Source organism: Hirundo rustica, chromosome 5, assembly GCF_015227805.2.
Source record: "Hirundo rustica isolate bHirRus1 chromosome 5, bHirRus1.pri.v3, whole genome shotgun sequence".
NCBI lineage: Eukaryota > Metazoa > Chordata > Aves > Passeriformes > Hirundinidae > Hirundo > Hirundo rustica.
In genome coordinates, this window is record NC_053454.1 from 6,268,272 (window position 1) to 6,279,968 (window position 11,697).

Sequence of the window (11,697 nt, forward strand, 5' to 3'; positions counted from 1 at the left end):
GAATAACAAATACAACCTGATTTTTAGTGTGTTAGGGCAGGGAGCAAATTACTTAAAAATCTATAATTCGCTGAGGAACAGAAGAGCTACTGCACCCCTGGGCAGGGTGGGCAGTGACATTGTAATGTGGGCAGTTAAATGCTCGAGTTGAAAAAACTCTTCAATAGCTTAAAACTGGTTAATTTGACCTTAAATCAGGGATTACGTATATCAATTAAAATTCTGCTAATTAACATTCTTAGAGCAGTAATGAAGTACTTCATCATCCTTCAAAGATACATAACTAGCCCTCTGCATTCATACCACGGAGTGCTTTTTGCTTTTGAGAATTGGGGGGAACCGAGTATTCCATTGACTTCAGGAGTTTTGTCTAGACATATGACCATTGTCAACATGGATCATATTAGAAGGGCTTCTTCACACTTCAAGTATTGACAATTGACAGTCCCAAAAAGATAACAATTTTCTTGATGTAGGAGTTCAGGTCTCCAGTTATTGTCAATAGTTTTTTTCCTGAGCAGAACTTCTTCATCTGTGGTAATGGTTATTTACTGGAGAATAGCAAAACAGGGCAGATATTGAAAAGCCATTCTAAAATTATTTAATTGTCTTTCAAAGTAGTAAATAAATTTCTTTTTAAAAATTACTTTTGTTTAAATAAGGAATAGTAGTCACTGGAAAAACTGATTATCTTCTGTTCTTCTCTCCCTCCCTTTTGTTCCAGTTAGTCTTTTTTACTGCATCATTGCGGCTTCAGTTTTTGTAGAACTGTTTTTGGAGGGATTAGCCTAATTAGAAAAGATACCTGCAACAAAGTCAAGTGTGTTCCACTCTCTTAATTTTGTTACAGAAAGCTGTGAAATCTTACTTGATGTCCTGTGGTATAAGAGAAACTTGAATTCTTGGAGTCAAGCTTCATGGCTTTTGACCAAGTATCTGATCTTTTTTCTTTCTCTATTCTATATCAGTGTTCCTTTTTTCAATCCCAAAGTTAAATGTTCTTTCCTTGCTTTATAAAAGTGTTCCTCAGCACTGTGATATGGATCCTTCAGCTGACACCTCAGTAGAATGCTACTGAAGATTTCTTGTCTGCTATGGGGCAAAATCTTCCTGAAGCTGCTATTTTTGAAGTAATCCATTGGGAGGTGGAAAATAACGTGCCCATTTGAGCATCACAAAAAGGAGCAGTCTTAACTCAAAAAAGCTGAATAAACACATCTTTTAACAATCATACAAAGGTACCTTTAGAAATCCTCCTTGTTAAGATGCATAGTCCAAGAATGGCTTGTAGGCAAACACACACGTATGTACTAAAGTAATTAATCAAAACACATTTATATTCATCACAATTCAATTTCAAATAGGTAAATAATATTCATCATAATGCTTGAATGTATTATTTACTTCACTGTCATGCTGAAATAGCCAAGCTGACTTTCTAGATGCAGGCTGAATGGTAAAAAGTGTCTTTTGCCAGGAGCTATTTGTGTCCCTCTCCTGTGACTTGCTGTTCCCACACTAGAGATGTTACAGGAAAACTATGTATGAAGGAGCTCTGAAATTGGTATAACTAATTTAAAGGTGCCATGATTTTAGCTTGTGCTGTGTGGAGTTACCCTGCAGTACCAGGCTATAGAGTGCTGCTTGGAAACTCCTTTAAATGTGTTTTGACTGTACCTAGCGTAGGCATGGCAACTTCGAGTAGATTGGTATAATGAATGTCTGGGTGTGTTCATCTGAATTTCAAAGTGCTGCAATTCTTGCACAGCCTTACATCTGCAGTTTGTCTCAAGCATCTTGAGGAATTAGAATTATGTAAATGTGAAATAGTCAAGATCGAAGCAGAATAACAAACTTCCTCATTACAAATCATTTGACACTTCAAAAGCCAACAACATGAATTGTGCTGTGATGTTGAACATCTTGTTTTTTTCAGCCCATTTAGACAAAGTGGGTTACCTGTAGTGTATCATAACTAAGCCAATTTATTACAAAATACTTAATCTGGAAGGCAGGTGATGCAAGAAAAATTATTGAATTGAAATTTAATCTAAATAGGGAATGGTGTTATCACCCGCAGATTATCCATGAGTAGAAGAGGTTTGGGTTCAGTTATGCCTCTTCCTATCCTTTCTTCCTGCCACACTTTCCTTCAAAGTGCAAATCTTAGCTCACATTTAACACTTGCTCCTACTACTACATTAAGTGATGGGATAATGTTTTGTCAGAGAATGTGTGTAGCTGCCCAGACAGACTGATCCTGAATGGACAAAAGCTGCAGGGCTTGTGCTCCACTAGCAAGGGATTGGGTGCCTTGCCTCTGCTAGAAGAGGCTGTGACAGAAAACGAGGCACTTTTTTTCCGCCCAATGATGCATCTTAAGCTCTAGAGGTTTTGTCACATTACTGTAGTGTAGTCATTTATTGCTGTACTTAGTGTGATATAATATGCTGATGGGTAAAGGTACAGCCATTTGCTGAGCTACAAAAATTGCTGAGGCAGGAGCAGAGGGTGTGTTGGAAAAACAGATTGCTAATAACCAGCCTCAGTGCTTGCTCCAGCTCTGAGGCTCTTCCAAGCAGCTCATGTCCTTGAGTGAAAGGAGGTGGATGAAACAATTGTTTTTGCTTGACTCTGGAGCTGCCAGTGCCAGAATATGTGTAATTTTGGTGACCACACTTTAGGAAGCTGTTGGAAAAACTGGATGGAGGGAGAGGATGACTGGAAAATATTATGGGTGGGTGCTTTTGGTAGGTGTGAGAGCAGAGGTCAAATACCAAGGAGTTTTGTAATCTAGTCAGAAAAATTGAAGTTGGACACAAGTTTTAGAACATGAATTAATCTCTAGAACTAATGAACAAAAGTACCAGTATCCTCTAATGTTATACAAAGACCATGCTCTTCTGACACTGAGTGTAAGATACTGGGGTCCTTCAAAAATAACCAGGCAGAACTAAGAGGTCTGTGCTATGCTGCTGGTATGCAAGATGCTCTCATGTGAAAGCTTGACTAAACACCATGGGTACTGTGTTTACTTTGTAGACAAAAACATTTCTGGCTCTTCTGTTGATGAATCTGTGGTTTGGCTGTCTGTTTTTGCATTCTTCCCCAATAACTAGCTCTGCAGCTGGCTTTGAGTAAGGCATTCTGTCAGTTACTCCATTTAGTTTCTCTCTAATCCTGTTAATGTGAGTAACATTATAACACTTAATAGCAGCTTAATGAACTTCAGACAATGTTATTTTATGAGCAGAGAGTGAGGAGGCCCCTTACTGTTAATTTGTGCTCCACTTTAACTGGTCTTCAGTAATTGGTGGTGTTGCTGTATTGTCACCATCTATGCCATTATTTTCTTAATTTGTGTCTCCCTTCAACATCAGTGGAGTTCATACATACCCTGTGTTGACTTTGGAGAAACTGTTACCCCAGCAGCCTTTTATTCCTGCACTTGTATTGGGGCAGAGGACTTGGATTGTGGTCCCAATTCCTGTTACTGCACTGTCCCCCTCTTCACCTGCACCTCATTTTTTCCTTCTTGCACATGTGTTGAAGTAGGCAGTGTGGCTGTGGTGTTGTCTTGGTTTTGAAAAGACAGGTGTCTGCTAAGGAGAGGCAGGCCTCTCTAGGAAATGAGGAATTCAAATCTTTCCCTCCGTGTTATTATAATTTGGAAAATTAAAAATAAAACTTTTCAGTCAGAGCTATGGGTAAAAGGAATAACAGTCCTTTACTAGTAAATATAACAGGACAGACAAAAAACAACAGTAATTATAACAATAGTAGAACAGAACTAAAAACCTCGAGGGCACACGGTGGAAGCTCCGGCGCTGATGGCTGGAAGCTGGGCGCGGCGGACTGTCCTCCGCAGGCAGGGGGTGTCCTCGGCAGGCAGAGGTGGCAGTGCCGGAGAAGCCGCGGCGGCGGGACCCGGTCTCACCCAAAATCCAGCAGGACAACGAAGAAACTCCAAATTCCTGGATACTCCAACAGATGATAGAATTCCCAGGACCAGACTCCTTCGTTAACTGTGGACTCCAAACAACCGTGGCCCGCGCGGTGCTCCCCCCCGGAAGAAGAAAAGAAAAAGCCGCGAGATCCCCCCACCCTCCGCTCTCTCCGGGAGCTTTTTTCCCTCCCCCAAAACTAAGTTATCAGTTCTTTTGTCCACGTTAAGCACTCAGCACTTAGTCTCCTAGCAACTTGGGAGGGGGGAAAAAATTCCACAGAGACTTAAACCCCAACAGGTGTTGTCCAGGCTTCCTGCCAAGTGATGCCTATTTCAGTGTTTCCCCACTGAAAATACACTGACCTCCTCTTTCCCAGCTGCTCCTGTGGTCTTACCTTGTAACTCCTTGTATTTTCCTTCTCCCTGGGCTGTGTAACAATGATCACAGCCTGAGACGATGTCTGGATTTGCTGCGTCTTCATCACAGGGGAAATTTTAACAAATGCATATATTAATATAAAAGATTAAATTGACCTCTTTCTTTGTAACTGTTCATTACTGCATTTCTATTTCACTTCCACAGACCTAAATTATACCAAAAGTTGTGTTGCAAGGGGAGAGTGTGTGAGTAGTCATTAAAAGCTTAACACAGTTTTTCTGAAGTTGTTGTTTGAGTGATCTAAGTGTTTATTGTATTTCATATACAAGTAGTTTACCATGCTGCTGAATGCTGAAGTGCATCAGCAGAGGCTTTTTTATGAGGGTATTGCTCTTATGCATGTAATGTGTATAGATAGATAGATAATCAATCTTATTAAAGCTGTTATTGGTACATAGGCTTGGCAATGAGCCACTGATTGCTTTAGGCATACTGGCCTATTTTCAATTTCATATTGATGCTAGTAAGCAATTAAAAATAAACAATCTGCATTTTTGAAAAATACACAAACAGTATCTTATGCTATTACAAACTGCTTATTTTGTACAAGAAATAGCCTATTTTATGAGAGCTGCTTTTTTCCACTGAGGAAACTTTCTTTTCTACCAAATGCTGCCTTTTCTCACTGAATCAAGTATTTTATCTTGTTTAAGCCTAACATTTTTGATTAATTATTCTTGTTTTGAGAATAGCTTATGAGAGATTTGAAAATATCAAGTATTGGGTGTTCTAGTACTTATTTCTGGTTGGTTTTGAGCCCTGTTAAAGATTCACATTTCTAATGTGAAATATTCCGGGGGTTAGATTAATACATTTATGTTCATATGAAGTATATGGGATTTTATCACACATCCCTTCTGATGCTTTCCAGACTTTTGACTGGAGATCTCATAAAGTAAAAATACTTCATCTCATGTGCATATTGCAGACCAGTGTAGAGGAATGACTTGACCTGACTGCTCCAAATTTTAAAATGTTACATAAAAATCCTTGTGTGAATACTACATGAATTTCTGTAGTTATTTTGCTGCTGCAGAAAATATGTTTTTGTTCTAAGTCATTTGACATACGATCTAATGCAAAGTTGCTCTTCTTGTTGCATCTGGTGCTGAAAATTCTGAGCACTTTTCTTGGTGAATTTGGAGCCACATATGTAGATCTGGGTTTTTTTGCAGTTCACTGCTGAATTCTCTTAATTGCGCAGTCTAAAGTTACAGCCTTTCTTTAGCTTTAAATTCAGTTTAAATTCACATTTTTATATATATTTGCCAGTTTGGTTCACAACTTTGTAATAGACTTAGCTGTGTTTAATTTTAAATTCATGTGAAGCTTATATATTTGCCAGTTAAACCAAATTACCCTACTGCCTTTATACATACCTTCTCATTATTTCACAGCTATTATTCTTCACAGCCTTTACTGTATTTTTTGTGAATCACTTCTTCTTTTCTGTCATGCAACCACATAAGTTCATTAAGTTCTGGGCCCATTTTCATCCTTCTCTTACTTCTGGTGTTTCAGACTAGCATTCATTTTTGCTGCAGTCTTTCCCTCCAGTGAGGGCAGGAGCTGGAGCCTCCTGAAAACAAGGCAGTGCTAAGGAGAGCACCTTGGCAAGGAGTGAGCTGCCCTGAGAGTTCAACCCAGTTCAGCCCTGCTCGTGCCCACCAGAGAGTCCAGCAGCTGCTCAGAGGAGGGGATGTGCATAAACATGCTTGGGATGATCTTACTGAGCACCCATCTGAGCAAATGGCATCCAGCTTTTATGTTGGCCAGGAGTATGTGTCTAGTAATCATCATCATAAAGGCATCCTCATTCTTCATAGTATTTTATACCTAATAATTGGAGTTCTGTGCAGAATCATAGGGTTGGTAACCTCCCTCCCTGGAGGCACTTGCAGCTTAAAAAGGAGCAGTGATATTTTAAAAACTATATATATGTAAATCAGGCAAAGCACAGGGTGATGGATAGCTGTATTCTTGTTTAAATAAGTATCTCTGCTTTCACTAAAGTGTCTTCAGCCTTCATGTGCAGTTTTCTCTAATAATAAGTGTCTTTCTCTGGAGCTTTCACTGTTGGGATGGAATTAAATAATTCTTTTATAATAAAGTTCACGCAGTGTTGAGGTAGTTACCCTTCTAAAATCTGGTTAGTGACTGTTGTATAGAAGGGAAAGTTAATTCACTTTAGTCCAATACCCGTTTTTTAAAGCAGAAATTATAAAATCCAGGTGGTACTCCCTGGTTTGTACTGTGCTCCCCCCTTGAGTGTTTGGATAACTGTTGCTAATACTTAATGTAGCAAGTTCTCCTCCTTGAGACATTTGAGACTATTTTTCAGTACAGTTGGAGAATTAAATGAAAGTTTCATGAAAATCAGTCTTCCTGCCCAATCTCAGGTATTGTGTATTTGTAATCAAGTGATTTAGCAAAGTTATGACGATGCACAGGAGGCAGGAAGGTCTGTGCTAAGAGTTATGGTTTGATCCCAGTACTGAAATAATCTGTGTACGGGGTAAGGTTCTCCTTAGTTCTGCAGTACTGGCAGGAAAGTATTGCAACCCTGTTCCAGTGTGAAAGCTGAAAGTGTGAAATGAAGGGAGACACCAGTGTTGTAAAGAGGGTGATTAAAGAGTTTAGCATTCCTTTTTAGTTTATATACAAGTCAGAAAACGTTTGCCACGGTGCTGAATACTGTGTCGTTCCGAGGGGGAGTGTATGGCAACAGATTTCTTGCTTCTGCTTTTTCTGCACCTGCAAAATCAAGTGGCAGTATTTCTCTAAAACTGTGTATTTACATTTACTCAATTTTATATGTAAATTATATAAGAGAGGCTCTTTGTAGCAGCCTGTGAAATCTTAATCCTGTTTTGGGAGCTGAGAAAAACAATGTTTCTGTATCATCTGCAGCCTCTGCGACTCTGAATTGCAGAATACTTTCAGAAAGCTACTCAGGATTGGGATCTTAACTGGGATTTTTTTGACTGGAACATGAGAAACTTGTTACAAATGCTAAACTGGTTCCTGTCCATCCAAGATGAGACAGACAAGTTGTACTCCCAACTGGTCTGTGTAGAAGAGCTGTGCTAGCTTTGATAAATCTCTGATGCTCCTTTCTTCTGTTTCCTTAGTCCTAGCTAGCGAAGAGGCACCAAGAGCAGGCACCACCAGAAAAGATAGGGAAGTATGATTGGATTTAAAAAACCCTGCGTGGCATGTGGGGTTTTTAAAGGTTTATTGCCTATTTGTGTCTTAGTATTTTTGTGGTAATCAGTCTGCATGATTAAGACTTCTAACTACTTCTAATCAAATGCAAAAGCTATTCCTGTCTCTACAAAAGGATTTCTTAATGTCTTTTTTTATATTGTTCCTTAACTTTCTATCAAGTCAACAGAGAAGAAAATCCTATTTATTGGTGCAATTTAAATGTAATTGTTGGTTCTGAAAGAAACTCTTTTAATTTAAAATGTTCTCTTCTGTTTTCTGGATACATACTGTCTATTTAATAGAGAAGGCTGCCAAGCTTTGACTTCTTTTGGCAACTGCGACTCTAATTAGCATTTCTGTTAAATAGAACCTTTTTCATTTTACATTTTCAAAAGCAGTGTAGAAATTCTCTTTTTATTTAAGTTTTGTCTGCCTCGGCAGCAATTGCAGTCTTTTTGCTCATAGTAGAGGGCTGCTATACCAACACCTGATTGATAAATACAGATAGCTGGGATTCTCTCACCAGCCCATGGGCTTAGAACAAATGATGCCCTTATGCTTCTTAATTTTATTTTTTTTTTTGTAATGAAGCTTCAACTATAAAAAGCTAACAAATGAGATTAAACCCGTGATTTGTTTCTGCTTAGCAGATACAGTCTTTTTTTGATGTAAAAGCAAATGCTTTTGTTTTAATTTGGTGTAAAAGCAAATGCTGCTCATTAAGAGGACACACAGCTCCAATAAGATTGAGGAGATATATGGAGATGTTATTGTTTGTAACTTAAATGGAATTGTCTTTCCACTCAGCAGCTGTATGGAATGCAAGCAGGATAATTATTATGACTGCATTACATGTCAAGCTGCTTACACAGATGAGTTAATGGGCAAGAGGTTTTCATATGGTCACCTTATCATGCACAGGGGAGTAATGAACTTTTCTTCCACTTGAGCATATCATCAGGAGAACTTCAAACCAGCAAAAAGATTATTCTCATGTTCTTGTAGGAATACTTTAAAAATACTGTTGTGGAACAGGTTACCATTCTTTCAGTCCATTTGCCAGCACATTGATAAAATAGATTTTTTTTTTTAACCCTAAGGGTATGGGAAGTGTCCATTAAAGTCCAGTCTCAATGTTGTTCTGTAAACTTATAGCTGTCTGAATTCTGAGCTCAGCCTAACTTACCTGGATTTGATACCAGTAGGGTTGTGGGAGACCCTTTATTCTTTTGATGGTAAATGGTTTTATTGCTATGATCATACAACCTATAAAATAAATGTTAATGTTTCAGTTTTAAAATTCAAGCAATGAGAGAAAGATTTAGTAAAAGCTGCAAGTTCTGCTGCACTTTAGAAATATATGTGGCTTGTTTAAATTTCTGTAAATAACCATTCTGATAACCCTAACATGATTTAGTCCACTTTCACAATAGTATTAGACTTCCTGAATTTATAAGGGAAAACTGGGTAATGAAATGCAACATGTGAATGTGATATAGCTGATGCTAGTTCTGGTTTTCAGCTCTGTCTCATGAAAGGTAGAATTTCTAAGATTAAATATATTCAGCTGTTCCAACAGCTGAAAATGCTACATCTAAGAGAGTGGTTTTGTTCACTAGACCTATGGTAATATTTGTGATATTAAGCATGTCAATTGTATAAAAATGTGCAAGATTCTAGGTATAATCTTTAATAGTTTAATAGGTTTTTTGATTGTTTGGGTTTTTTGGGTTTTGTTGTTGTTTGGTTTTTTGTTTGTTTTTTTTTGTGTGTGTGTTTTTGTGTGGGTTTTTTTGGGGGGGGGGAGGGGGGTTGGTTTTTTTGTTTTAGTTCTGTTATGTAACTAGACTCAGAGAACTGCTGTCACTATCAGAACATTCCAGTCCATGGAAATATCCTGTAATGTCTTTTTGCAAAGTACAATTCTAAAATCCAGAGGCCTTGAGAAGAAAGTTTTTTGTATCTCTGTATTCCAACTAAGTTGAAGAATTGCTGTGTAAAGTATGAGTACAATTTAACAAGACCTTTCATCCTTTTTTGTTTTTTGAAGGACTTGGTAAATATTGAGATGTTTTTGACTGCTAAGGAAGTGGAAGAGTCATTGGAAAGACAAGAGACTATGACTTGCTTGGCTTGGTGTCATGACAACAAATCCAGACTCAGAAAAATGAAGGTACGAGAATGCGACATGTTTACATTTTGCTTAAACTGTTTTCTAAATTACTTGGATGCTGGATGTAGTCAATATGTTTTAAATTACAGGTCTTGTATAAAAGTAAAGACAGTAAGTATTAAAATGTTCTTAAAAGGCATAGGTAGTTGGAGCTAAACAGGCTCAGAAATCTCAGACGTGGAAGTGAGTGAAAGGTCATCTTCTGGATTCAGTGTTGTCTCAACAAATTATGCTCAAATAAAATACAGTACTCAGTTGGGTTTAGTGTAATTTATAAACAAATAAATGCAGAAATACATAGTGTCTTGATGCATGCAAACTTACATTAATACCTCTGCGCGTCCTGGTGAGACTATAACTCAGTTTATATGTGCAGGTGTCTTAAGAATGAGATTAATTGGTAACCTCTGCCCTCAGGTTTAAAATTTCAGAGAGAAATTTCATGCAGATTTTAGTCTTAGTAATTTTTAACTGTTGAATATAAGACAAAATTATAGAGTAATGAACTAACTTGCTGTGAGAAAATACAAAAATAAAAGCTGGAATCTAATCAAGTAATAAATACAAAAAGTCCTCCTCAAGCCGTTGAGTACCATGAGCAGAACATGCTGTGTACTTGGTGCTCTGCAGTCCATTTAAATTTCCTTGTCTCTTAAATTATGCATTTCAAAACATGCTGTAATCTTTTATAGGGCTTGCAGAAATCTGTTTTTAACTGATATTAACCAAAATCCCTGCCTCCCTCAAAGATGTTTGTGTCTTATATTTTTTAAACTAAGCACTTTCTTTTACCAAAAATATTTGAGTGCACTTAGCAATAAGCAAAGAGTGACATTCTCTGTCACTCAGGGGTGCCAAACTGAGAACGAGCCGAAGACGGGATGCAAAATTAAATCGGCCAGTGATTACTCTAGAGAAAATGATGATCTTGTTATGGAAACCATTAGAGGAAAACCAGAATTGGTATGTAAACCACGTTGCATAATTATACTGATAAAAAAATCCCCCCTGTGTAATCTTAAAATGTTAAGTAATACAAGAAATAAAATCTGAACATCTTACATTTTCATTACCAATTTTTGACAAGCAGTAAATAAGGAAAAATCTTCCCCATCCTCTTTTTGAAAAACAAACTACAACAAAAATCTATTTCTGCAAGCCCTACACTTTTTTCTTCTCTGTTTCTTTTTTAATCAAACAAAAACCAAAGCTAAGGCAGTGAGAGATCAGAGTTGGAAGAAGAGAAATTACTATGCTTCTTTTTGAAACACAAACATTTCTGCTTCTAGTTGCTCAAGTTGCTTAGCTACTCATTGACGTTAATGTTCTAAAATCCCAGCCACCACCTACCTGAATGCAAGCCTTATCTAAAATCTAAACTATTTGATGGCCTGGGAAAGCAGTCACATAATCTTTATAGATGTGAGCGATCTGAAATCTTGTGAAGAGCTGCTGTGGGGTTGTTTGAAGGTACACAGAGTTGGAATGTGCATCATCTGTTTGTCTAGAACTCTCTGCTTCTAGTTACACTGGTCTGCAGAACCCCTGGGGCCATTGGCTTGCACTTTACTTGAAAATTCATTTGTTTGGCCATGTGAGTTTTGCTGTTGAAACATCTTAGCAAAATAGGAAGCCCTGGGATTTAGTATTATTTATAATTAAAAAGCATGATCAGATTTTTAGTAGAAACAAGCTTGTTTAAAATGCTAGATGAGGGGTTTGTGAAGATTTGGATAACACGGTATTTTAAAATAGTCCTATTGAAAATCTCAAGAGGAGAATTTTTTATTTTCTGCTAAATCTGGGATTAAATACAGAAAAATGCATAGTTGAAGAATATTTTTTCTGTTCCTTAAACTAGTAAGTTTCAACATATGAAAGAATGCATCATTTTTTATGTTCAAATGGCTTATGTTTAAAATCTTAAATAAG

At 37.5% G+C, this 11,697-nt stretch overlaps 1 protein-coding gene across 5 annotated transcripts in view; it reads left to right on the forward strand.

Moving 5' to 3' along the window:
* The window catches only part of MAEA (macrophage erythroblast attacher, E3 ubiquitin ligase), a 49,150-nt gene that overhangs the window by 25,644 nt on the left and 11,809 nt on the right, over nucleotides 1-11,697 (forward strand). For all 5 annotated transcript variants that reach the window (XM_040065045.1, XM_040065041.2, XM_040065046.2 and 2 more), the window contains one exon: nucleotides 9,643-9,765. In XM_040065045.1, the coding sequence (XP_039920979.1) occupies nucleotides 9,643-9,765 (123 nt within the window). The remainder of the gene's footprint in view (nucleotides 1-9,642; nucleotides 9,766-11,697) is intronic.